Below are 26,190 nucleotides of genomic sequence, written 5' to 3'. Positions count from 1 at the left end.
TCTTTACTCCAGTGATCATAACAGCTACTGCTATTTATTGAGCACGTACTGTGTGTCAAGCTTTGGAATCTGGTGACTTTTACAGTAAGATTGTGGTTTGTCATTTTACAGAAACAGACTCAGAGATTAACAGGCCAAAGATCACACGCTCATGTGTGGCACCCAAGGACAGGATTCCAACCACTAAGGGTATTGTCTCAGCACTCCATTGGCACCCACCCCCACCGCCACCGCCACCGTATTTCCTAACCAGATCCTTCTTTCCTTTAACTTCTTCCTTTGGACACCTCCACCAGGAGGCCCAGTTTCTTTCTGGGGCTTCTTTATTTGTATCACTTGTATTTGTTACATTCTAGTTACAGTTGCACTCCACACACACACACTCACACACACACACCAACATATGCCCTACGGCCTAGACAGAAGCGATGGCGAGAAAAAAGCTGAATGAGTAGGGGCATTAGACGTTAGATCTGTGCTCCGGAAGCAAGGCGTCTGGACCACCAAATCTGGTACTTCAGACCCTAGATGCGAGTCCTACTCTCGGCCCCGGCGCAGTTCCACATGAGGCCACCAGATGGTGCCTGCCCGTCTTGAGCGGAGCTTGTAGTTAAGCTATGTGGCCGCCAGGTGGTGCCCGAGGCCACGCTCCGCGGACAAGGCAGGGACAAGGTGGAGCCCAGTCGGCCCCCGCGTCAGAGTCTGGCCTTGGTGGCTCTAGCGCACGTGATCTGCCGCTGTCTCCCACCCGCGCCATGACCCAGCCTGTACCCCGGCTCTCTTTGCCCGCCACGCTGGCCCTGGGCTCGGCCGCGCTGGGCGCCGCTTTCGCCACTGGCCTCTTCCTGGGTGAGCTGGGTCAGGCTGCTGCAGCCCCTGCAGAGCCCAACGGGCGCGCGGGCGGGCGAGCGGACGGACGCACCCGGAGCGAAAGCGAGGAGCAAAGCCCGCGATTCCGCGCAGAAGGCCGTGGCTCAGGTTGACCACCGGTGTCCCAGAGCCCAACAAGCCCTGATCCTCCCTCTCTCTGGCAGGGAGACGGTGGCCCTCGTGGCGATTCCGGCGACAGCGGCACCTGCTTCCCCCAGAAGACAGTCCCCTGTGGCAGTATCTGCTGAGCCGCTCAATTCGGGAGCACCCAGCACTACGGAGCCTGCGGCTGGTCAGTAGGGCCGGGGAGGAGAAAGGGCATCCATCCCGGGCTTGGTGGGTCCCACGTGGCTCTGTGACCTTGGGCTGGGCGGTGGCTCTCTGGGCTTCCGGGTACACTCCACCCCTTCCCTCTGGCCCACGCCCACTGCTGCGCCCGCGGCCCTGGGAACTGAGGCGAGGGCAGGTGACTGGCAGGCATGGTGTCACTCTTCCCCCAAACACAGCTGACTCTGGAGCAGCCGCATGGAGATTACATGATGACCTGTGAACAGGCGCAGCTTCTGGCCAACCTGGCACGACTCATCAAGGCCAAGAAGGCGCTGGACCTGGGTAGGGGTGCGAGGCCCAGATAACTGGGGGCCGACGTCACTGGGCTGTCCCCTACCCTGGGCTGAGCTTGTTCATATCCACATCCCCAGGCACTTTCACTGGCTACTCTGCCCTGGCACTGGCCCTGGCGCTGCCCCCCGCCGGGCGTGTGGTGACCTGCGAGGTGGACGCAGGGCCCCCGGAGCTGGGGCGGCCCCTGTGGAGGAAGGTGAGTGTCCCATACACCTGAAGCCGGTCAGTTACGGGCGAGGGAGCATGCTGGCTCTGACCTCGCTTCTTCCGCAGGCTGAGATGGATCACAAAATCGACCTTCGGTTGAAGCCAGCCCTGGAGACCTTGGGTGAGTCCCGGAGCAGGAAAGGCCTTTCCATTTAGGAAATGGAGCCACCGAGTGAAAGCTAGTGGCCAGGTCTGCCCAGCGGGCTGAGGGCACTGACGTCCCCTCCCTTCGCCAGGCCTCATGGTATTTTGCCACATGCAGTGGACAGGGTCAGTGTCCCTGCGTGGCCAGGCCCAGCCTATCACAACACCTGGCCTGATTTGGGCAGGGACTTCCGGCCACCTGGACCTGAGACTCAGGTGCCATCTGCTCCTCTTTCCTGCAAGATGAGCTCCTGGCGGCAGGAGAGGCCAGCACCTTCGACGTGGCCGTGGTGGACGCGGACAAAGAGAACTGCACAGCCTACTATGAGCGATGTCTGCAGCTGCTGCGCCCCGGAGGCATGCTCGCCATCCCTAGAGTAAGGGCTAGACCTGGGTGAAAAGCAAATCCCCTCTCCAGGCTGCCACTTTCCATGACTCCTGCCTGTGCCCAAAGCACCTTCAAAGTACACTGCAGGTTCCTCCCCTCTCTCCCCTCAGCCGGGTCCATAGGCATTCCCCTACTGGAGTTCTGAGTCTCCAGCTCTTGCCCTGCCCGCTGCTCAGCACCTCTGAGGTCCCGCCTCCACGGCCTGGTTGGCTCCGCCCCCCCCACAGGTACTTTGGAACGGAGAGGTACTACAGCCTCAACCAGGGGACACCGCTGCTGAGAGTGTTCGAAACCTAAATGAGCGCATCTGGCGGGATGCCAGGGTTTACATCAGCCTCCTGCCCTTAGGCGATGGCCTCACCTTGGCCTTCAAGATCTAAGCCTGGCCTTTAGCCTGTGAGCTCAGAGAAGGAACCTGGAACCAGACTTCAGTTTTAAATCCTGTAATAAAGTGGGGCTGGGAATTAAATCCTCCTGAGTTTCCTCCCTATCTGGCACTGAATGGGGGTGGGGAAGAGTTTCAGCACAAGTAGCCTCTTCAGTGAAAGGGCTCCTTGATGTCTCTGCCCTTCACTTCTTGCAGTATAGTTTTAATTGGCTACATGTAGTGGCCAGAGGCCCCAACAACTTAAGGTTGCCTCCCCCTAACAGGGTCTGAGGGCTGGATTCAAAGTGCATCCCCTCTTGGTCCCATTTCTATGTCTCCATCCAGGTGAAATTCCTGGCACAGTGCAACTGGGACTGGTGGGGAGACCTCATCTGGGATCTGTCAGTGTGAAAGGACTTGCAGGGGACCAGCACTGCCACAGGTATTTCTATAAGTTATGCTAGTTCTGTCGGCCATTTGTCCACATTTTCAGAGAAATATCAGCTCCCCTGCCTTACCTCTGAGAACCTCAAGTTTGGCTTGAATATATACCCTAATGTTCCCCTTATGTCCTGAAGATGAGGGGACTGCTATCCAAGAAGATGTGAAGCAACAAGCCTGACGGTAGCAGACCTTCAGTATGACAATTTTAAACACATTTCCTAGACAAAGAGAACTTTAGGTTTTCCAACATGCTGGTTTAAAGGAGAGGAAAAGGCAGTTAGGCTTTAGGGACCTTCAAGCCAGATTCTTTGCTTCATTCAAATATCCCCAACCCACAGGAAGATCTTGTCTCTAAGACACAAATGAAAGTCAGGTTCTTTCCAATAACTTTAAGGCCTCGGGCAAAAGGGCACTTACAATAGGCTTTGCTGCCACCTGTTAAGACCTGGTGGCGGAACTGCACCTGAAGACTACTACAAGAAGTTATAGGAGCTGCATGAACCTGTAACTGCAGATTTTCATAATCTTGCTGCTCCAAGGATTTACCTGGCATTCTCCACAATCCTCAGGGTCCTAGATATTACAACTACCCTATTCTAACTCATAAAAGCTTATTAGGGTGCACACAGGTGACCGAGTAACTCAAACCTGTGTGCACTACAGTCCAGATTACTGAACCAGATGAACTTCAACTGCAGCAGAAAGCACAATGATTAGCTGAGGAGCAAAAGTTCATCTAGAAGACCAGATTTCCTCCCTGCAGGTCTAGCCTGCACCCCAAGTACAAGTGTTGTTTTCATACCTAGCATGTAGGGACACCTTTTCATTTTCTTATCTAGCAATAGGTCTAACTCAAATTGCAACCTCCAACCTGCTCCCATGCCCATAAGAGACAGCATGTCTCTGGGGAGACAGCCTTTTGGAAAATCCATCCCTATTTACATGGGCCACTCTGGTGAATTCCTTAGGAAAAACAAGTGCAACCTATTTTATCAGCTTTTTCACTGTTGTGACCAAAAGACCTGACAAGAACAATTAGAGGAGAAAAAGTTTATTTGGGGGTTCACAGTTTCAGAGGTCTTAAGTCATAGATGGCTGACTCCATTCTTTGGGGTCTGAAGTGAGGCAAAACATCATGGCCGAAGTGTTAGGAAAGGAAAACATCTGGGAACATCACACTAGGAAGCAGAGACAGCACTCCTCACCACAACAAAATATAAGCCCCAAAGGCATGCCCCACCTTCTCCAGCTATACCCTACTGGCTATCAAGTTACTAGTCAATGCCTAGCACGGGATTCACTGAAGTGGTTAAACCTTTCATAACCCAATCATTTCACCTCTAAACTTTCCTGCATTGTCTCACATACGAGCTTTTGGGGGACACCTCATATCTAAACCATAACAGACCAAAAAAGGCCTCTTGTCCCTCTTAGTCTCTGTATGGAGAGCTTGCTTTAATTCTATTCTCATCAGATTCTGTTCACCCTGGAAGTTTTTAGCACGTTACCATTTCTTGAATGATGAGTCCCAAAGTACTCCATTGTCTTAATCTGTTCTTTCAAGCTGCAAACTGAGCTTTAGGTTTTGTACTTCAGATGTGTTCAACAAATTTCCCCTTCTCTTTGGCTTTATCCTTCAAACTAGCACCTCCTATCACAAAACTTGTTCTTTAGACTTTTCCAACCAGAATCACCCATTAACATCAATCATTCATGCCCAGATGAAGGCCAAGAGGATTGCCATTGATCTCACAGGTTAACACAGCTTTCCAGTCAATGTCGGCCTGGGTGGAAAAGAGTAATGTATGACTTCCCACTAGGACCCATATTTCCCCTCTCAGACCCTATGGTTATCAATGCTGTCTACACTTTACCTCCCATCCCACTGATTTAGGGGTACAGCACTGGTCACCAGATAACCAGTTTCACTAGAAACCAACTAACAAGTAACTGTCTGAAGATTTTAAACACAATTCTTGTTTAGATCATCCTTGATCACCTTCTTGTGGGGGAAAAAGCCTGCAGGACACAACAGAAATATACTGAGGTCAAATCTTCTGATTCCCAGGGGTTTCTTTCAGGTGAATTAAGCTTCCAATTCCGGGGCAAGCCCAAACAATAGCTCACAGGGGCACTGGTGTGCATATATAATCTTCCAGCACGATCCCTACATTGTCCTATCCTCGTCACTTTCTCCCACCATTCCTGAGGTTAACAATAAATCAGTGTAATTCTGTACAAACTTAGAAACTGAAGAGTATAACTGTGTATATCCTCTTATTTTATTGTAGTCTCAAAAAGCTACTGGAATTCTAGAGATACAGGACTTGTAGCACAGAATTAAGAGCAAAATGCTCACCAGAAAAATAAAGAATCAGCTAAATATCAGGGAGATTTGACCCTAGCTGGCAAATTTTTAACTGCAAATACTTGGAGCCATTAATTATGTATACTTGTTTTATTCATAATTTGTAATGTTCTGGGATACCAAAAGTAATTCTAATGATGGTTGAATTTAACAAAAAAATCTTTACCCTCATCTTAAAACATCCACTGATCCATCTTATTCTATGGCAATATTCAATGTTAAAGGGAACATAAAAACAAACATGCACACAATTGCACAGTTTTCATAAAGGTCTATTTCATTATTGGTGGGTAGCGCATTTAACAGTTAAATACATTTAAATAATGTATAGGTGACTGCATGACTGCAGCATTGGTAACTAGATAACCAATTCAACTAGAAACCAGCTAACAAGTAACTGTCTAAATATTTAAAATACAGCTCTTGTTCAGATCATCCTTGTTTTGATCACCTTCTTGGGGGGAAAAATGCCTGCTGGTCACAATGGAAATATATTAAGGCCAAATCTGATATCCATTCCCAGAGGTTTCTTTTAGCTGGATTAAGCCTCCAATTCCAGGGCAAGCCCAAGTTTGTGGCCTCCAGCATTAATGCTCTTCCCATCTACCAGAGCCGACAGTGTAAGCTTCACACCTGTAAACAAAGCAAACCACTATGAGGGGCCTGCAACAGTTCACTTTAATAACCACACAAAGCCTGGCTGTAACTTCCTCAGCCTGCAGCTGAACTACTAGTACCAGCCACCAGAGGGCGCCTGGAAGTATCCAGGTACTGTGAGAGCTGGGTTAGGTTACTATAATGCATCTTACCTTCAGGTCATAAGGTTAGCAAGTTACAGAACATTAGTTCAAAAGTGTTCTAGAAAATACAATAATGCTCATACTATCTGGACCAAAATATACTGGGGAGACCAAATCATAATTGGACCCTAGAAAGGAAAAACAATAGAGATTTTTGGGGACAAGTGGGGAGCCTGAACATAGTTTACATCTTAGGTAAATTATAGTCTTAGATATGATGATAGTATTATAGTTATGAAGAAAAATATCTTACTCTTAGGCTATATATGTTAGGGTTGTGAATCTACATGTCTGCAAAACACTATTTAAAAGCATGTGCCAGGGCTGGGGATGTGGCTCAAGCCGTAGCGCGCTTGCCTGGCATGCGTGCGGCCCGGGTTTGATCCTCAGCACCACATACAAAGATGTTGTGTCCGCCGAAAACTAAAAAATAAATATTAAAATTCTCTTTTAAAAAAAAAAAAAGCAGGGCTGGGGATGTGGCTCAAGTGGTAGCGCGCTCGCCTGGCATGCGTGCGGCCCGGGTTCGATTCTCAGCACCACATACAGACAGATATGTTGTGTCCGCCGATAACTAAAAAAAAATAAATATTAAAAAATTCTCTCTCTCTCTCTCCTCTCTCACTCTCTCTTTAAAAAAAAATAAAAAATAAAAAAATAAAAAAAAAAAAAAAAAAAAAAAAAAAAAAAAAAAAAAAGCATGTGCCAAAAGCGGGGGGGGGGGGGGGGGATTACATGTACCATGAAAGTGATATATGGCAGTAACTAGTGAATGCAATGAAAAGGTAGATGGGTATTCATTGTATCATTCTTCTGACTTTTCTATAAACTAGTCAAAATAAATTTGGGGAGAAAATCCTTATTGGGAGGGGGATAAAAGCTTTAGATCCTTGATAGTGAAATTTTCTAGGACTAAGGGAATCTGAGGAGCAGGCTGAAAATACAGAACTCCCCATCTCAGACTTATTGGATCAGACTCTGCATTTAAAGAAGCCTTCCCAGGTCAATTAAGTGCATGCTCAAGTTGGAGAAGTCCTGCTATAAAAAACAGCAAGGTACAAAATCCTACATAAAAGAGTCTACAGGGACAGAGCCAAAACAATGATTGAACTTTGACAAAATAAAAATAAATGTAAGACATCTCAGATACGTGATGAAACTGAACAGGGAATGGATATTAAATAATAAGGAGTCATTGTTGTCTTAAATGTGACAAAAGTATTGTGGTTTAAAGCAGGAGAATGTTATTCTAAGGAGCAAAAGAAAGGAATAATCAATCTTCTATAGGCTTTAAAGATCTGCAAAATTAGAAATGAAAATTAACTTTTAAAATACATCAGGCTCGGGGCTGAGGCTGTGGCTCAGTGGTAGAGTGATTGCCTAGCATGTGTGAGGCACTAAGTTAGATTCTCAGCACCACATACAAATAAATGAATAAAATAAAGGTCCACACATCTAAAAAAATATATTTAAAAAAATACTATCAAGCTGAGTGTGGTGGCACACAGCTATAATTTCAGCAACTCAGGAGATGAAGGCAAAAAGTCATGAGGTTTAAGGCCAGTTTTAGCAATTTAGTAAGACCCTTAGTAACTTAACAAGACTTATTTCAGAAAAAAAGGTAGGTGGGGAGGACGGGGGGGTGCTGGGGATGTAGCTCAGTGGTAAAGCACCTGACATGTAGGTTCAACCCCCTATACCAAAAATAACTATAAAAAAATAAAATATTGATGAAACAATCCTACTTTATGAACAATACTTACCAGGCCTCAGAGTCTGAGTGTAGCCCACTCCAATTAAACTAGAGTTGTTGACCTTTGCCTAAAATAAAATTCAAAAATAACTATAAGAAAAAACTTTACATGCAAAGACAAAGCTCCTGTATGTTTCCCTATCATGTAGGTATGAAGAGTTCAACTTGTTAATTCATGTGAGAAAATTTAACATTGTGTACTAAGCCAAATAAAATCCAGATCCACTTAATTCTTGTGCATTCGACTCAAAATCGAATTGTGAGTTGGGCCCAACATCTTGACATCTATTAGGATGTGTCCACAGACCACGAATTGTCCATACAGTGTAAGAACCTAACTACTCTCACATAAACCATGTGGCCAATGAAGCCCACCAGGCTCACAAGAGGTGACATACACCAGCTCTGACATGTAGGATGTAAAGTTTAATTCTGTGACTTACACACACACATCACTACTTTCAGGACTCTTCCTAAAACCTTCAAATAGAAATTCTCCCTCCCTGAATCAGACCAAATAATAGCCTATTACTTCACATTCTCACACTTCTCTTTAAATCACTGGGTTCTAGCTGTGTTAACTAGTCTTGTGCCTGAGAGGAGGTTCCAAAGGGCATCTTTTATCAATTCAGGGCCCTGCCTTCCTTGTAGAATCTTAACATTCTAGGATTTAGTCACAGACTTTCAAGGACTGGCAGGAAAGCTGGAGAGCAAGATAAGGTAAAGAGAAGCTCCTTCCAGCTCTATTCTCTATTTCCATTAACAGTATCAAGCCATACCCAGAGGCCTATGGCTAAAATGGAAGCACCCTGCCTTGATCTCCAGGTCCTAAGCTGAGCCTAGCCAGGTAACTGTGCTCTTTAGTATTCTGAATATGGTATTATAAAGGTGATTAAACAACCTGTGAGCAAAACAGATTTGGAATAATTTGCTGACTACATGCTTATAATGTGTAACACTGAAACAACACACAATCCCAGAATGAAATGACTTAAGTGTACAAGTAAAATTTACCACATAGCACTTATAATCACAACACTATAACCAAGTCTTCAAGGGCCACTGCTGACCACGTGAGTTATTTGTCTAAGGAAGACATACCCTCACTAATGACTTGCTTTTACCCAATAAATTAAGAGTCTCAGACTGTTGATATAAGTTCCTATTATTTAAAAGTAGGAATCAACCATCCAACTATGACAAGAGGGTTAAGCAATGCTTTCTAGGTGCTTCTGGACTGGAGTGACAGTGGCTCTACTTAAGTGTAAAATGCTAGATGTTTCCAAACGAATTCCCAGCAGTCACTCAATGACACACAGGTCCCAGCTTTCTTCCCATTTTATACCATGAACCACTAGGAGCTTCTGTTGGCTGGCATTCAATCTATGACTGTGCCACAGTCATACAATTGAAGAGAACAGTAATGCAACTCTCAGAGAATAGTGCACTATGAAGTTTTTATTGCTACGGGGCAATTAGAAACAGTGAAGGGGGAAGAAAAGGGGGCAATCATGAACTGCAATTGATTTCCATGCAGGTCTGAGTTTGTCATAAGCCCAACTACTATGTATAACCATAAACAACTTTAAAAAAGAAGGAAGGTAGGAAGAAAGGCACGGAGGGAGGGAGGGAGGGAGGGGAAAGAAAGGGAAAAATATCTGAATCACAGTTTTACCAATGGGAAAAACATTCTGAGTGTTTCTCATTCTCTCTGATCACACCTGGACTAAGATAAAACAAGAATGGGACTAAAACTTAACTACCTAAATTATTAAAACATACTGTCCTTAGGAATGAAGAGCACTTTACATAACAAAAATAACTTTCATGGATGGCTTAACTTTCTTTCATTCCCAGTACATACAGTACAGGCAGTTCCTGACCTATAAGCAACTTGACACAGAGGAACAGCTGCTAACCTGCCTGAAATTGAAGCCAACCCTCTACACTCTCATAGTGCACTTTCTCCTACCTTAAACCACTGTGGACTGAAGGCATAAACAGCAGAAAAGGACAGGGATAGGGATCAATCATCCCGTTTGGCAAGAGTAAGGAAGTTCTCAAGATGCAGGGCTTTTAGGAAAGGTCTTGGGCAAAGCAAGATATGCTGCACACACTAGACAGGACTGAAATTAAAAGTCATGTGGGTCCAAGTCCTGGCTCCTCTCCCCTTTCCACTCCACCTCCCCCATAACAATAGCATTATGTCCTTTTCCCTGTCAAGCTTTGGTTTCTTAACCTGCAAAACAGTATGTGTACCAATGACCTTTCAGATCTAATCTGAAGATACTTCATAAACCATAAAAAGATAAAGTTGAAGAAATAATGCTATTATTCTGGCTGGGCACAGGGTTGCACTCCTGTAATTTCAGCAACTCAGGAAGCTAAAACAGGAGGATTGCAAGTTTGAGACTAGCCTCAGTAACTTACTGAACCCTTGTCTTAAAATAAAAGCGTTGGGGTATATCTTTGTGCAGAGCACCCCTAAGTTCAATTCCTAATACTGCCAAAACCAAAAAGTATTATTATTCCCCAACACAAATAAGAACTACTCATGGCCCAAAATACTGATTACCATTAGGCTTAGACAAGCCTGGGGCTCAGGGTTATTATTAACATGAATTCAGCAGCTTTTGAGGTTAAACAAACTTGTATGGCTTGGTCTGGAAATCAAACCTCCTAACACTGTTACCATAGAAAGATCAGCATTCCAAATTCTAATCCTAATCAATACGTAAACTGGGGATTGTTTGCATTGTAATTCTTTTCAACACAATTCAATATACTCAAAGACTGATTCCTACAACCCAAAACCCCATTAAGACCACAGAAGTACTCACAGAAATGGAAGCAGTGGGATCCAACTGATATTTAGCTGCAATGCCAAAACGAGTGCTGTTGGTACCTGATGTCCAAGCAAGGTTTACTGAAGTGTCAAGATCTTCACATACTTTCTGATAGATGGATCCTCCAAATTCTGTCCCATCATTGCTATAAGATATCTTAAATTAGTAAATCTGTAATAACAGACAATGCAATCATTTCTAAGGCACAGGCTGATATTGTAGGACTACATTTAAACAAAAACCATTACTAGGATTAGTGATACAGCTCAGAGGTGGAGCAATTGCCTAGCAAGTGCAAGGTCCCAGAACCGCAAATAAATAGATAGATAGATAGATAGATAGATAGATAGATAGAAAGAAAAGTAAATAGATAGATAGATAGAAAAGTAAATAGAAAGTCTTTTCCTAGCCCATATCTCCAGTTCAGCGATGGGTACAATAAATCATGGTTCATTTACCCAGTGGAATTATCACACCACCATGAACAATCATGTTTTCAAATGCATAGTTATGGGAAAAATTATCTAAATGTACTAAATAAGGGGAACAGCCTTATGAATATATTTTATTTATTTATATATATAAACATATAAAAAGGCGAAATACCAAAACATTAATAAACATTTTATATCTAGCTTGTAACATTACGGAAAAATTTTCTTCTTTATGCTTTTGTTGTTTACCAATAAACTGTTTCTATAATGGAAAAAAGTTAAGTTCTTCCCATATATCTATCCATAGATATATCTTTCCACATATCTATCCATACATTTTAGGCAATCTTAACAAATAAGTACTCTCCACATCATTTGTGATTCTATCAAATGAATGCATTGCAACAGTCTACCAATGTCTGATGATTCTTCTCAAAATATAAACATATCACCCCACTGTGGTGGCTCATGTCTATAATCCCAGTAACTTGGGAAGCTGAGGTAGAACGATCACAAATTCAAGGTCAGCCTCAGCAATTTAGCAATACCCTATCCCCCACCAAAAAAAAATTTTTTTTAAAGAGAGAGAGGTAGAGAGAGAGAGAATTTCAATATTTATTTTTTTTAGTTATCGGTGGGCACAACATCGTTGTTTGTATGTGGTGCTGAGGATCGAACCCAGGCCGCACGCATGCCAGGCGAGCGCGCTACCACTTGAGCCACATCCCCAGCGCCCCCAAAAAAATTTTAAGGGGGCTGGGGGTAGGGGAGGATATAGCAAAGCACCCCTGGGTTTAATCCCCAGTACCAAAAAATATTGATATATAGACAGATAGCACATCAAACTTCTTGTGAAATGAACATTTATTCTCTCAACATCCAAGGTACATTTTTTACTCTGTGCTTCTGGCAGTCACCCTAGAAATAGCCAGGACAATTTTGTTAAGAAAAACCCTTGCCAGGCACAGTGGCACATACCTGTAATCCCAGTGGCCTGGCAAGCTGAGGCAGGTTTTTTGAGTTCAAAGCCAGCCTCATCAACTTAGTGAGGCCCTAAGTAATTCAGTGAGACCTTGTCTCTAAATAAAATACAAAAAAAGGCTGGGGATGTGGCTCAGTACAAAAGAAAAAAGAAAAGAAAAGAAACATCTTTAGGTTGAAACTAGATTAATAAAGATGACTAGAAATGACATCAAATACCATCCTGTGAGGATCTAAATTACAATATCCTACAAAAGAAGTACTTACACATTAGTGTGTAGCTGAAAGTCCCCAGTCCTGTAGCCCACTGCAAAGTTATTCCTAGTCAGCTTTGATTTGGCACTGTCAAAGGTCATCTGGTACCCAGCAAGCCAGCCCTCATAACCAAAGACAGCTGAACCATGGACTGCAGGTCCAGCAAAATCAAAGTCAACATCACAACCAAGGTTTATACACTCCCTCTTGTAAGAGGACTTGATTTTACCACTTTTCTTTCTGGAAAAGAGGGAAAAACTGACTTAAAACTGATGCCAATAACAAAAATTTACACACAACTTCTGCGGAAAGAGCACAAAATAGAGTTAAAATGCAGTATGACTGGGAAGGAAGTAACAATACAATCGCAGGATTAAAAACAGTTCAATGAACTAAAGACAAGGGCACATGGAGTAGCTGGACTCCCAAAGAAGACTGCTTTGCAGAACTGACAATCATGAAAGCCTCTTAGAAACAAGTGAATTACCCAAGTTCATGCCACAATCAAGAGGCAAATGTTTGAAAGTAAGCCAATAACAACCACAGTAATCCAAAAAACAGAAACAGAGGTTAGCCATTGCCAGACAGTTTAGCTAAATGTCAACAAATGCACAACTTTCCTAAACTGACAAAAATAATGCTTTTTAAATTTAATGCATATAAAAATGTCCATGCTTACCCTGTGTTTGGTGAGAAGGTAGTATCAAATGTCAGCTTTAAACCTTGACATATCTATTTTGGAAGAAACAGAACTTACATTCAGCTTTATTTATTTTTTGTGATACAAAAACAAAAATTAATACTAAAGCACATTTCCAACATGTTACCTGGTCTTCAATAGCGATTTCTGTTCCCAGAGTGTTATCGGTGTTCCATTTTTCTGTGAAAGTCAGACCATACTCACACCATTTATATTTGGTCTCCAAGGTCCCAGTAACTTTACCAGTGTCTGTATTAGATGAACCAGATGTTGAGAATTCCTAACAAGACAATAAATAACTTTATGAATCCTTCTCACAAGCCTGGAAGAATTCACTACCAACCTTAGACAACACTTATAACTCCCTAAGCATCCACTAAAAGTGACAAATTAGCCTTTAAGTAACTGATTGCCACCTTAACCTAATTACAACTTATATTCGCAACCAATCACAAGTTAACCTGTGGCTAATTGTCATGGGAACAACAAAATGTTCACCTTTTAAAGAAACTTCAGCCACTGCAATTTTGAGATTCAAAAATTGATGGGGGAAAAAATATCTGTTTTGGCATTGTCTCCAATCTACCTGCTACTGAATAAAACACTGTCAGTAGGGCTCATCACAGATCTCATCACTGAAATCAGAGTTTATAACAACTGAGATTCTATTTATTATGAAATGCTTCCTGAAAATTCTTTTTTTTTTTAAGAGAGAGTTGAGAGAGAGAGAGAGAGAGAATTTTTAATATTTATTTTTTAGTTTTTGGCAGACACAACATCTTTTGTTTTGTATGTGGTGCTGAGGATCGAACCCGGGCCGCACGCATGCCAGGCGAGCACGCTACAGCTTGAGCCACATCCCCACCCCTTCCTGAAAATTCTTAAAACTAAAAACACTCCACAGCAAAGTCCATGTCATGAACAAGATATTTTTAAAAATTCTTTGATCATCATTCTTTCTGAGATAAGAGTCTTCACCAGGTTTCATTCCTTGCCAACCACTTTACATATTCTCATTAAAAAGGGGGTGGGGGGCAGTGGTTTACAGATTTACTCTACAGCTGGCTTATATTATACAGAATACATACTACATTATGTATAATAGATACCAAAGAAATTATCTAACAGGGGTCAACTTGAAGTGCATTTAATCTAGTGTTTGTAACAAACATAGGTAATTTGCCAATCCCCAAGTACCCACCAAATGAAAACAACAGGATGATATAAAGGACTTATCTGAAACTTAAAATCTGCTATAGATGATCGAAGTTATCTAATAAAAGAGTCCAGTATAAAAGCAAGCAAATGAAATCTTCCAAGATAAAATATTAAAATGCCCTGTGAGGGTTTGATTCACAATTTTACCTACTAATAATGGCTCTACACTCTGGTCACTAGAAAACCAAGTTTAAAGAAGCCTGATCTGAAATAATAATAATAAACTGATCAGAAATGGTGACAGCAGCAATTTAAGAAATATCTACAATATCAATGGGGGAATACCAGTCATCCTTCACTTAGAAAACAGAACATTTATGTAACTATTGCTCTGCAGTTAAACAGATCCAAATCCCTAGGTCTTATATACAATCTCCTGAAATTAGATGGTTCCATTAACAGGAATTTCAAATCAAAGCTTGGTACTCAATCTCATACTAAAATGCACTAGCTTATTAGGAAAAAATATTTGATATAAAGTTAGAGGAGTCCTGGTATCCAGTTCTGGATGTTATTAATTAAATATATAACTCTTGAGAAACAGTTTACTTTTTTGGGTCTGCTTCCTCAAACATAAATAATAAAGTCTACCTCTGGAGGATTAAACTGAACTGATACTGAAGGCTTTACACATTTTTACATACTCTACACAAAAGGAAAACACTATTAAAACAATGTATGTGAAGCATATTCATCCAATAGTTTGAATGGGGAGTGGTTATGAATAGCAATTTTTAAATCTGAAGGACAATGATTAATGACTCAAGGCCCCACCCACTGCCATACATCAGTGCAAAGATGAAGCGCCAGCCTATAAACATGCTAAGGAATCCTCAAGACATAATATCAACATCACCTCATGGGAAAAGAACTGAGCCAGATGACACCAATAGTGGAGCTTATACCCTTCACTCCATCCTTACACATTTTTGCTTCTACATTGTGGAATGACCTGAACACCTCTACTGCTGAAATGAGAAAGCAGGCCTTACTGGAACCGATTCGGGCAAGGTACATATTACAACATACACTACCAAGATTGTTAAATTATATACATTAAGTGTAAATAAAATCACACTCTAATTTAGTCCCTATACATCTTTCGTGATCTTAAACCTACTTCCTAACTCTATTCACAGTAAGTCCTTTCCAACAATGATCTTCGTTAATCTGACTACTTGATATTATTCCCTGTTTATAGCTTAGCTCCCTGAATAGAAAATGAGCTTTTAAAACACAAGGACTGAATTTCTACTTTATTAACCTTGTCTTTTGTGTTTCAACAAATATACAGCAAGTGTTTTTAAAGGGCCTCAATAGTTTATGAATGGGAACACACAGCCACCAAAAACAAAGCAAAACAAAACACCAGGCTGTAGTGTGTACACCAGTAGTAAACAACAACAAAATCGAAACCACCAAATCACTGCTCTGTAACCTGCTAACTTGACCAAACCAAGTAAGACACCCAATTAAATAACCAGGCTTCCTTGAAGATCAAAGAAACCAAATGACAGATATGACAAACCCCAGAAAATCAACAAGTCTGGGCATTAAAAAAAAAAACAAAACACAATATTACCTTTAATAAATACCACTTAAGATATATATATTATCAAAATGACCTAAATATTCTAACATGTATACATTACATTTACCTCCAAAACAATTTCCAAACAATCATTTTTAGAGTAAGAAAAAAAATTACACAAAATTAAAATTTACCCTTTTGCATAAGTTTATTAGGAAGGATCACCATTCAAATACCAAAATATTAATCTCTTTTAAAAATATTCAAATCAGGGCTGGGGTTATATAGCTCAGTCAGTAGAGTGCTTGCCTCGCATGCACAAGGCCTTGGGTTCAATCCCCAGCACCACAAAAAAAAAAAAAAAAAAAATCAAATCAGGGCTAGGACTGCAGCTCAGTGATAGAGCACTTGCCTAGTACTAGCAAGGTGCTGGGTTTGATTGCCAGTACCACAATAAAAGAAAAAGATACTCAAATTAGAACTCAATAAGTTCACAAAATACATGTGGAAGTGTTCATGCAGGAATACTAGAATATGACCAAATATAAATATAAGTATGTATGTATATATATATGTATATATATATATATATATATATATATATATATATATATATATACACACATACATAAAAATAAATGATCAGTGTACTCAAATTAAGTCATTGAGTATTTTTATACCCAAAATTCTGATAGGCTGGGCTGGGGATGTGGCTCAAGTGGTAGCGTGCTCGCCTGGCATGAGTGCGGCCCGGGTTCGATCCTCAGCACCACATACAAACAAAGACGTTGTGTCCACCAAGAACTAAAAAATAAATATTAAAAAATTCCCTCTCTCTCTCTCTCTCTCCCCCCTTTAAAAAAAAAAAAAAAATTCTGATAGGCATTAAGAGAAAAGATTACAAAAAAGTCTAACAGGTTTCCTGCCTGAAAAACAGTCCCATATGACCAGTCTTTCCCCAGTTCCTTGTGCATACATAATCAGATGCCAAAAAACAATATGAAAATCAGAAACCAAAATAAATCAAGTCAAATGCAAATTGCTTAAAATAAAATTAACTTCTGCTTCTTCCATAAAACAGATATCTTTCACTATTTTATGGCTTGAAAAATTACAAAGGTTTGTAAGAACTTATTACATAGTTCACACTCACCACGCCACTGCATGACTTTGTTTTCACATCCAGTTTCACCAACCCAAAGCCTTCAAAAAGCAGAAAGCAAAAGATACCAAATGATTCTTTTGTATAGAAGATGCACACCTTATGTTAACAACACTTTTTTTTTTAATGGATACAATACCTTTATTTTATTTATCTTTATGTGGTGCTAAGGATGGAATCCAGGGCCTCACACCTGCTAGGCAAGCTCTCTAGCACTGAGCTATAACCCCAGCCCCATGACAACACTTAAAAAAAAAAAAAAAAAAGTTTCACATATGGGACGGGGGAATAAAAATGTATTAATAGGGGCTGGGGTTGTGGCTCAGTGGTAGAGGCACTGGGTTCAATCCTCAGCACTACATAAAAATAAATGTCTATCAACAACTAAAAAAAATTGTTTTAATGTATTAATATACAATATTTAAACAAAATTTAAAAATTACTTCTACATAAACTAACTTGGTAAAGGACAGAACATCTTTATGTTGCTTTGCCTGATGTACTGCTTTTATGTGGTCTGCCAATCCCAAAAAAGTTTCAAAACCATTTTAAACCTAAATTTGAGATTAGAAAATCAGTTCAACTTATATCACAGAATAGCTTATAGTATATCATTACACAGACATTCAGGACATTTATCTTGAAAGAGTATCTCCAATAATCTAAAGAGAATGGAGTATGTGGGACAAAATCTTCAAGAAAATTCAAATTCACTTGAAAAAAGCTCAGAACCCTTTGAAAAGTATGTTTCAAAACATAACCACAAAAGTGAAAAAGCAACATATCACAACTCTAATCATCAAAGGCCTAAGCTGAGGGGTGGGGGGGGGGGCGGGAAATGAAGCACAAGCTACTTTTTCTTTCTTTTTAAAGGCAGTACTAGACATTGAACTCAGATCCCAGAGCATTGAGCTACATCCCTAGTCCCTTTTATCTGATTTTGAAATAGGATCTTGCTACGCTGCCCATACTGCCTCAAAATGCCATCCTTTTGCCTCAGCCTCCAGAGTAGCTGATATTACAGGCATGTGCCTGGCTCTAACATCTATTTCAACAGAAGTTTAATATAAAACATAACTAATAGAATAACTAATGCAGTAAGATATTTACTGTTTGAAAGAAATTATTAATTTAACTTCTCTAAGAAAACTAAGCATACGTTTTTCACTTTTGATCTGAAATCAAAGAAAAAAATAGTTCTTACCAAATCCTTTGTTGAAGATATCTCTAGCAGCTTTGCCAAGGTCAGCATACGATGGAGGAATACACATTGCTGGTAAGAAGAAACATTCCAGTGTTAAATGTTCCTGTTCTCACCTCTGACCAAAAAGTAGACTATGACCTGATGTTGATCTTTAAATTCAAGCAGTTCAATTTGTTGAAATTGTTCTGTACCACGAGTGACTACAATAAAACTATGCTCTGATGATCCATAAAAGAAATAGGATTAACAAAACCCTATTTCTAAAATGGATAACCATGTGGTTATACAAACTTGGTAAAGTCCAACAGAAAAATACATCTTTTATTCTTAAATTTACACTGTTTAGAGCCTCATGTCATGAGGCTAACGAATCAAGTGTGTGTACACATACATACATACACACACACACACACACACACACATACACACAACACTGCGAAAATTCACTGGGATGGGCTGATTTAAGTAAATTACATAAAGTCAAAACTTAACGCTAGGCCTTCTTCCCTTTGGTAACCTCCCTAAGGTCAAAACCAACACTTGGAAGTGGAAATAAAAGCAACTTAACACTCTGGGAAATTAACTATTGGGACTTAGAAAAAATACAGCTACTCCAATATCTACATCAACTAAATATCAAATGGCACTCAAAACATATTAACATGACTCTCAAGTCTTCCGCCAATGCAGTGAAGCTTAAGGGCAAGCAATCTGAGCTCTTATACCAGCTCATTCATTCTACAAGGCACGTCCACACCCTTAGGAGCACATGTAATGACCTTGCGCTCTTACAAGGCAGATAACTATTTCCTCTGGAAAAGTGACTGATCTAATCTAAGATGGAATACAACAATAAATAACTTTTTGCTTTCGAATTTGCCGAAGGCATGCCCAATAACTGAAGTTGAATGCAGCCAGGCTAACGCCCCGGGCCCACTATCCGAGATCCAGCAGCCCAGCCCCTTCTCCGCAGAGGAAGTGGTCAGACGACCCAGTGGCCACTGAAAGGGACCGGCTATCCAAATTCTTGGAGAGATGAGGGTAGGATAGAGAACAAGATGCGACTTTCTGACCACAAGTTTCGACTCCGGGACACCCCCCGCCCCATCCCACAGAGGTCCCTGCTCCACTTACGCCGCACGCAGCTCTGTCCGTAGGTCGCCATGGTGAGGCCGCGGGAAGAGGTGATCTGCGGAAGGGGCAAGAAGTGCGGTCAGCAGGGATCAGAGGCGGGTCAAAGAGCTCAAAGGGGGTCTCAGAGAGGGGGACGAGGGGCCGCGGGGTAGCGCGGCCATCTTAGAGAGCCAGGGCCGACCCTAAGTCCGGCTCAGGGCCCTGCTTGGCCGTCTAGGCCTCAAGGCTGGCGTGAGGCGGGAGCGGCGGTACCTGGTGGTCTCCTGAGGGGCGCCGCCGCCGCCGCTCGGCTCGCAGCACAGGCCACTCGGCTCGCTAGGATCAGGCTGCAGCTGCTGCTGCTGGAGGGCGAAGTGAAGGAGACACCGTTCCGCCCGCCGCAACCCAGTCCTCCCCCAGCCAGGACCCCGCCGCTGCCCCGCAGGCTGTCCGCAGCGCCTGTCTCCGCAGCGCCACCCTCTGCCCATTCCAACCTGCTCTGGAGCAGCCACGTGGACCACGGGCACCCCTGCCTCCAAGATGGGCTGCCTCCGTCCGTTGGCAGGGGCCGGGAGAGCGGAAGCTGCCGGGCCTTGAGTCAGGCAGCGACCAGGGCAACCCCAGAGCCCAAGGGGCGGGGAACGGCGGAGGCAGCGCAGCGGGGAACGCGCTGGCGGGGGATGGGGCGGAGGCCCCACGCGAGCACGTCACGGGCAGGGCGGGTCGTCGGCTCGCACCGCGGGGTCACGTACTTGTGTCCAACGCCCTCCCAGGGTTGGTACTGGTCCTCCACAGGAGCAGTCCCACGAAGGGGGCTCCTGGAAGGAATCGGCAGGGCGTTACCACCAATCTTTTTAGTACGAGAGCGGAGTGAGCGGGACTCAGGAGCGCCATCCCCAGCCCCTGCGCCCTTCCTGCTCTCGTCTGCCTCCCACCGCCCAGCGTGTCATTGAGACATGAGGCTGGACTAACCTGATGGGCTTTCTGGGGCTGCCACTCCCTGAACACACTGGAGCACGTCTCAAGCTGCCCCGCCCCGATCCCCTGCTCTCGCCTCGGGGATTGCTCTTCTGTGGCCTCCTCCCCACTAGGGTGTGGGACTACTGCTCACACGCACAGAACCGAAGATGGGAGACAAGCCTGCTTCAGCTTTCTGTGGGAGAGAAAGGTGGAGAAAACTGAAGGAATCATGCTGACCGGGCATTAGGATGCTGCACCCAAGTTCTCTGGGTATGCAAGAAGAAAAGGAAATGAGCAATCTATATGAAATAGAAATGGGGTAAATTGGAAATTTGAATCAGTCGCCTACCTCACCAATTTAACCCGTGTACCTCAGTTTCCTCATCTACAAAACGACAAGGTTAAAGATGAAGTGATGTTCAATAGCCATTCAGCTGTACAGCAGCAGACTGTGAGCAAAGTACCCCCACCCTGCCCATTTCCTTTATCTCTGAAAGCCTCTGCTCAAATGCTGTCAAGGTTCTACTCTGCTTCAAAACCAGGAAGGATGGTTACATGGACTTGCACAATCCAAAAACCCAAATTAAACCTGCAGCCTACTGATTTGCCTTCCACAGGCAAACCCAGCCAGCAATCTTGCCTAGTCAAGGCTGGGTTTACTTATGTTGTAAAAAGTTATAAGGGAAAATTCTTTGCTTCTAAGTGATTAGGCTACAGAATCCCGAATTCATTCCTTATTCAAGCTCAGACAAGTCGGTGTGCAATCAGTTTGGCTTCAAAGAAAACTAATATGCTTTACCTATGTTTGATGCTAATGACCAGGACTGCCATCTCCATCCCAACTACTCCATACCACCGCCACCTACCAGAAAAACCCAATCTCTGCCAAATTAGTCGCATCCTTACCATTCACAATGTGAATTTTCTTTTTTCTTAATATTTATTTTTTGGTTAGACACAATACCTTTATTTTGTTTATTTTTATGTGGTTGAGGATCGAGGACCTTGGGCATGCTGGGAGAGCGCTCTACCACTAAGCCACAACCCCAGCCCTCACAATGTGAATTTTCAATGGCAATTTTTAATGCTGGAAAACTTCACTTTCTTTGACACAGGTCTGAGGCTTTGCCTCTCCAAACCTAAAGATATGAGGACAGTATGTAATGTTTGAGAAATAGATGTGTGGCTCAAAAAGTAATTGTAGGGACAGAAAATATGGTGATCCCTTTCCTGCTCAGAATAAAGGCTCATGACAAGGCTTAGTTGAGGCCCTGTCTCAAAGCCTGCGGTTGGCAGGCTGAGGGGTATGTAGCTCAGTGGTAAAGGGTCCCAGGGTTTAATCCCCAGTACCAAAACAAACAACAACAACAACAAAAAAATCTTATAGCTGAAACCACCACTATATACAAGACAGGCTAACAAGAAAAAATATAACAAAATTATTTGATCGTGGTTTTATATGACACAGAGTATTCAGATTGAAGAACACCCAAAGACCTAGGATGAATTATTCATTTTTACGCTTAGGTTCAATGCATGGACATCTGTGAGGAAATATGATTGAACAAAAAGGGTATAATCTAATACTAATAGATAATAGACTGGGGAAATTGAGCAAAGTTTACTTGTTCACATTCTTCTTGGCATCCCTGTGCAGCATTCCTTCCTCCAGGCACAGGGACAGGACCCCTTCTGAAATGGAGTTCTTTTGATCTATCAGACAAGGTCAGAGAATGCCCCACACACACACATAGAAGGGATTGAATCCAGGGGCAATTTGCCACAGAGTTATATCCCCAGCCCTTTTTATTTTTTATTTTGAGACAGGGTCTCACTAAATTGCCCAAGCTGGTCTTAAACTTGTGATCTTCTTGCTTCACCCTCTGGAGCTGCTGGGATTATAGGCATGTGCCACTATGTCTGGCATAGAGATTCTTTTTTTTTTTTTTCTTTTTTTTTTTTTTTTTTTCAGTTTTCAGTGGACACAGTATCTTTTATTTTTATTTTATGTGGTGCTGAGGATAGAACCCAGCACCCCACGCATGTCAGGCGAGCACATTACCTCTTGAGCCACATCCCCAGCCCTGGCTCAGAGATTCTTGGATGCTGTCAGGGCATGAGACTCATGGGTCAAAGACAAAAGACTATATTGCTTGTGGCACAGCAGACATAAACTTCATGTTTGCATCAGTTCCTTTTGTCCTCTATGTCCCACAGGGTGATGCAGAGAAGCTAAGGTAGATGCTTTGAATACCATGCATTTGTGTAATATTGAGGAATACTAAGCTTCAGAAACCCCATCTTTTAAGAAGTTACTAACAAACCTGCACAACATTTCCCCAGAAAGAGACATAATTATGATGCTCAGGAAAAAGAATCTGCCTTCTGTCCCAGAGGGAGCCACTACCTTTTTTCCAAGGCTGGTTGCTATTCAAACATATTTGGGAAGATAGTCTGAGATGAAAGTTGTCATGAGACATGTAGAAACACCATGGAGAATTATCCCCAGCTGGGCATGTTGATATACTCCTATAAGACCTGCAGCTTGGGAGACTGAGGCAGGAGATTAACAAGTTCAAGGCCAACCTTGGCAATTTAGCAAGACCCTATTAAGGATGGTAGCATGCTCTGAGTTCAATCCCCAGTGATGCAAAATAATAATAATAATAATAATAATAATAATAAACAGAAGTTAAAAGGGCTAGCAATATAGCTCAGTGCTAAAGCATTTCTGGATTGAATCCTCATTACTGCCCCCCCAAAAAAGAGAGGAGGGAAATGCAACTCCATCTTTTGAAAGGGATGTTAAAAGAATTTGGGAGTATATTTTAAATCCCCACAGTCCATGCTCAGGTCATAATTGCATTTATTTCCATTCTTATATGCACAATACACTTCATACCTTTCCTCAACTCCCCCAAACCTCTAACATCAGAATGAGCCTAATCGGGTATATTTCCCTAAGTAAGTTTCTACAGTATAGTTCCTTCAAATTAAGGAGAAAAACTTTCTGCCCTACCCCTACACACACAGGTATCTGACACAATGGTGAGGCACAGAATAGCTGCTAAAGACACGTGCCCAGGAGAGGTGGTGCATTCCTATAATCCCAGCAACACCAGAGGCTAATACAGGAGGATCCCAAGTTCCAGACTAGTCTCACCAACTTAGGGAGACCCTGTCTAAAAATAAAAAAGGGGGCTGGGGATGTGGCTCAAGCAGTAGCACGCTCGCCTGGCATGTGTGTGGCCCGGGTTCGATCCTCAGCACCACATGACAAAGATGTCGTGTCCCTGAAAACTAAAAAATAAATGTTAAAAATTCTCTCTCGGGGCTGGGGATGTGGCTCAAGCGGTAGCGCACTCGCCTAGCATGCGTGCGGCCCGGGTTCGATCCTCAGCACCACATACAAACAAAGATGTGTCCACCGATAACTAAAGAATAAATATTTTAAAAAAAAAAAATCTCTCTCTCTCTCTCTCTCTCTCTCTCTCTCTCTCTCTCTCAAAAAATAAATAAATAAAAATAAAAAAGGACTAGGGCGGTAGTTCATTGTAGAGCCCTCCTTGGTTCAATCCCTAGTGTCAAAAATAAAGAGGGCTGGGGTTGTGGCTCAGTGGTAGAGCACTCACCTAGCACATGCAAGGCCCTGGGTTCAATCCTAAGCACCACATAAAAATAAATAAATAAAGGTATTGTGTCCAACTACAACTAAAAAAATAAACGTTAATAAATAAATAAAGACACGCCTGTTCAAATTCTGAAATCCAGCCAGGCAAAATTTGGAGGCTCCTTAATTAGAACTCAGTCTCATTGCTGCCTGTGCCAGAGGAGCCACCTGGGAAGACCACCCCTAAGCACACATTCCTTCTCTTCCTGCTCTGTTTCACACTGGGAGGGGCCACTCTAGCCCACATGTCCAAGCTCCATCCCCCTCACAACTCATATTCCTTTTGTGTTACCAATGATGGAACTCAGGGGCACACTACCACTGAGCTAAGATCCCAGCCTTTTTATTTTTTGAGATAAAGTCTCACTATATTGCCTAGACTGGCCTTGAACTTGTGATGCTGCCTCAGCCTCCTCAGTCACTGGGATTATAGGCATGCAACTCCACACCCAGAACATATTCGACTCCTTGACCACCCCATGGGTTTAGGGGTAACTATGTCCATCCTGAGAGGAAAATCCATGCAAACCCCTGAAGTAGGCTTTGAACTGTTCATCTGGGAATTCTGATGTCTCTTGTATATAGAATTTGGTTTAGATGTGGAGAAGGTAGGCATGGGCCCCTGTGAGCATGTTCCCTTGGCCTAAAGCCTCCCTAGGAATAAGCACAACCAGAGAAGGATTAGAGTGGTGTCCACTAAAGTATGGGGGGCGTGTATTTTTTTATTTTTATTTTTTGAGGCTGGTTTTGAACTGACAATCTCCCTACCTCAGCCTCCCAAGCTGCTGGAATTACAAGTGTGTGCTACCATGCCCACCTGGTGGGTCCATTTTGCTTAGGTTCAAGGCCAAGAGCTGGGGACTTGAAAATATTCCTGTGATTGAAATGTGTTGAGATGAGAGAGAAAACAAGCTCAGGTAATGTTTAGAATATGGGAAGTAGGGATATATGACTTATCAGTGGGATATTTTATGAGGCAAATAAACACAGAAGTGTGGGGTAGAAGTGAAGTTCATTGAAGTCGAGCTGGTCAGGACCAGGGAAAGGCTAGGATGTTGGTGCTGTCTGCCCCATGCACATTCAACGTGATGGGATAGGCAAGGTTTTTTTTTCGTTTTTTTTCTTTTTTTAAGAGAGAGAGAGAGAGAGAGAGAGAGAGAATTTTAATATTTATTTTTTAGTTTTCAGCGGACACAACATCTTTGTATGTGGTGCTGAGGATCGAACCCGGGCCGCACACATGCCAGGTGAGCCCGCTACCGGTTGAGCCACATCCCCAGCCCTGGCAAGGTTGTTGATAGAGATGCCAAAGTCACCAGGATGTTGCTAGGCAAGAAGTGAAGAGGACAACTCCCAGTCAGGTGTCAAAGTCCTCAGGGAAACAGAGGAGCGGCCAGGAAGTTGGTCATAAAGTTGAACAATAGGCCTGGGGGCGCGTAACTGAGTAGTAGAGCATTTGATGTATGAAGCCCTAGGTTTGATCCCTTGAACCATATTTTTTTTTTTTTTTTTTATTAAAAAGGATTGTAGTAGTTTTCTGCTGCTGCTAGTGCTACTGGAGCCATAGTTCACAAGCAATCTTATGCTGAGTTTTCTGGGATACTGCTACAGCTTCCTCAGGAACTAGGAACAGAAGAAAGGAAATAAAATGATTTATCTTCCCTTGTTAAAAAAAAAAAAAGGATTAGAACACATAAAGGATGATAGAATTGATGGCATAAATGATAAAGGAGGTGATCTACTAGGAGGGTGGAAGCATGCAGAAAGCACCGCCCTTCCCCATCCCCAGGCCCAGCCCTAGTACATGGACAGGATGGAAAAAATGAGCAGTCTTCTCTGGAGTCCAGTTCTGGGAAAATGTGAGCAGAGTGAGAGCTTTCAGTTGCAAAGCTGAGGACTTGGTGTGGTTTGCTTGTAATAGAACAGGGCTCTAGAGCACAGAGGACTGAGGCAGCAGGGAGGGGAGGGCAGCATTGGTTCAAACCAGAAAAAAGGGAGCAGAAACAGGACACAGGTGAAAGATGGGGAGAGCATAGATGAGCAAGGGGTTTGCATTTAGGGGAGTTAGGATCCTGCCAGGGATTAGGAGTATTCTAGGATTTACTGAGTTCAAAAGTCAAACCAGTATCTGTAAAAAGCCTTTAAATTATG

General features: G+C 42.8%; 2 protein-coding genes across 4 annotated transcripts; one reads left to right on the top strand and one right to left on the bottom strand.

Moving 5' to 3' along the window:
• The first annotated feature begins 658 nt into the window (after window positions 1-658).
• Comtd1 (catechol-O-methyltransferase domain containing 1) lies at window positions 659-9,009 on the top strand. 3 transcript variants are annotated; one of them, XM_076834802.1, is made up of 8 exons: window positions 659-849; window positions 1,035-1,162; window positions 1,377-1,482; window positions 1,572-1,690; window positions 1,768-1,822; window positions 2,089-2,222; window positions 2,946-3,042; window positions 8,732-9,009. In XM_076834802.1, the coding sequence occupies exons 1-7, from the start codon at window positions 756-758 to the stop codon at window positions 3,009-3,011; spliced, it is 702 nt and encodes a 233-aa protein (XP_076690917.1). In that variant the 5' UTR covers window positions 659-755; the 3' UTR covers window positions 3,012-3,042; window positions 8,732-9,009. The 3 variants fall into 3 exon arrangements, with proteins under 3 accessions (XP_076690917.1, XP_076690916.1, XP_076690915.1); XM_076834801.1 differs by lacking the exon at window positions 8,732-9,009 and having other exon boundaries at window positions 2,946-6,674; XM_076834800.1 differs by lacking the exons at window positions 2,946-3,042; window positions 8,732-9,009 and adding an exon at window positions 2,461-2,702.
• Window positions 5,664-19,834, bottom strand: Vdac2 (voltage dependent anion channel 2). The gene is made up of 10 exons (XM_076834799.1): window positions 19,683-19,834; window positions 19,431-19,485; window positions 18,297-18,365; window positions 17,084-17,133; window positions 13,309-13,461; window positions 13,161-13,213; window positions 12,494-12,721; window positions 10,806-10,956; window positions 7,976-8,033; window positions 5,664-6,045 (listed from the first exon to the last, which is right to left on the bottom strand). Exons 2-10 carry the CDS (start codon window positions 19,459-19,461, stop codon window positions 5,954-5,956), a joined length of 885 nt encoding a protein of 294 aa, XP_076690914.1. The 5' UTR covers window positions 19,462-19,485; window positions 19,683-19,834; the 3' UTR covers window positions 5,664-5,953.
• Between the last annotated feature and the right edge of the window lie 6,356 nt (window positions 19,835-26,190).

The sequence above is a fragment of the Callospermophilus lateralis genome, chromosome 15 (genome assembly GCF_048772815.1).
Source record: "Callospermophilus lateralis isolate mCalLat2 chromosome 15, mCalLat2.hap1, whole genome shotgun sequence".
NCBI lineage: Eukaryota > Metazoa > Chordata > Mammalia > Rodentia > Sciuridae > Callospermophilus > Callospermophilus lateralis.
Note: the sequence above shows the minus strand (reverse complement) of the source record. Positions and strands in the feature narration are given on the sequence as shown.

Bases quoted from the DNA above. Each gene is read 5' to 3' on its own strand.
- Comtd1 (XM_076834800.1), top strand. From the start codon at position 756: ATGACCCAGCCTGTACCCCGGCTCTCTTTGCCCGCCACGCTGGCCCTG. The intron at 1,163-1,376 runs GTCAGTAGGGCC...CCCCAAACACAG, and splicing joins CACTACGGAGCCTGCGGCTG to CTGACTCTGGAGCAGCCGCA. The intron at 1,483-1,571 runs GTAGGGGTGCGA...CCACATCCCCAG, and splicing joins CAAGAAGGCGCTGGACCTGG to GCACTTTCACTGGCTACTCT.
- Vdac2 (XM_076834799.1), bottom strand. From the start codon at position 19,461: ATGGCGACCTACGGACAGAGCTGCGTGCGGC. The intron at 13,214-13,308 runs GTAACATGTTGG...CTTCCAAAATAG, and splicing joins AAATCGCTATTGAAGACCAG to ATATGTCAAGGTTTAAAGCT. The intron at 8,034-10,805 runs GTGAGTACTTCT...ATTTTATTTTAG, and splicing joins ATCCCACTGCTTCCATTTCT to GCAAAGGTCAACAACTCTAG.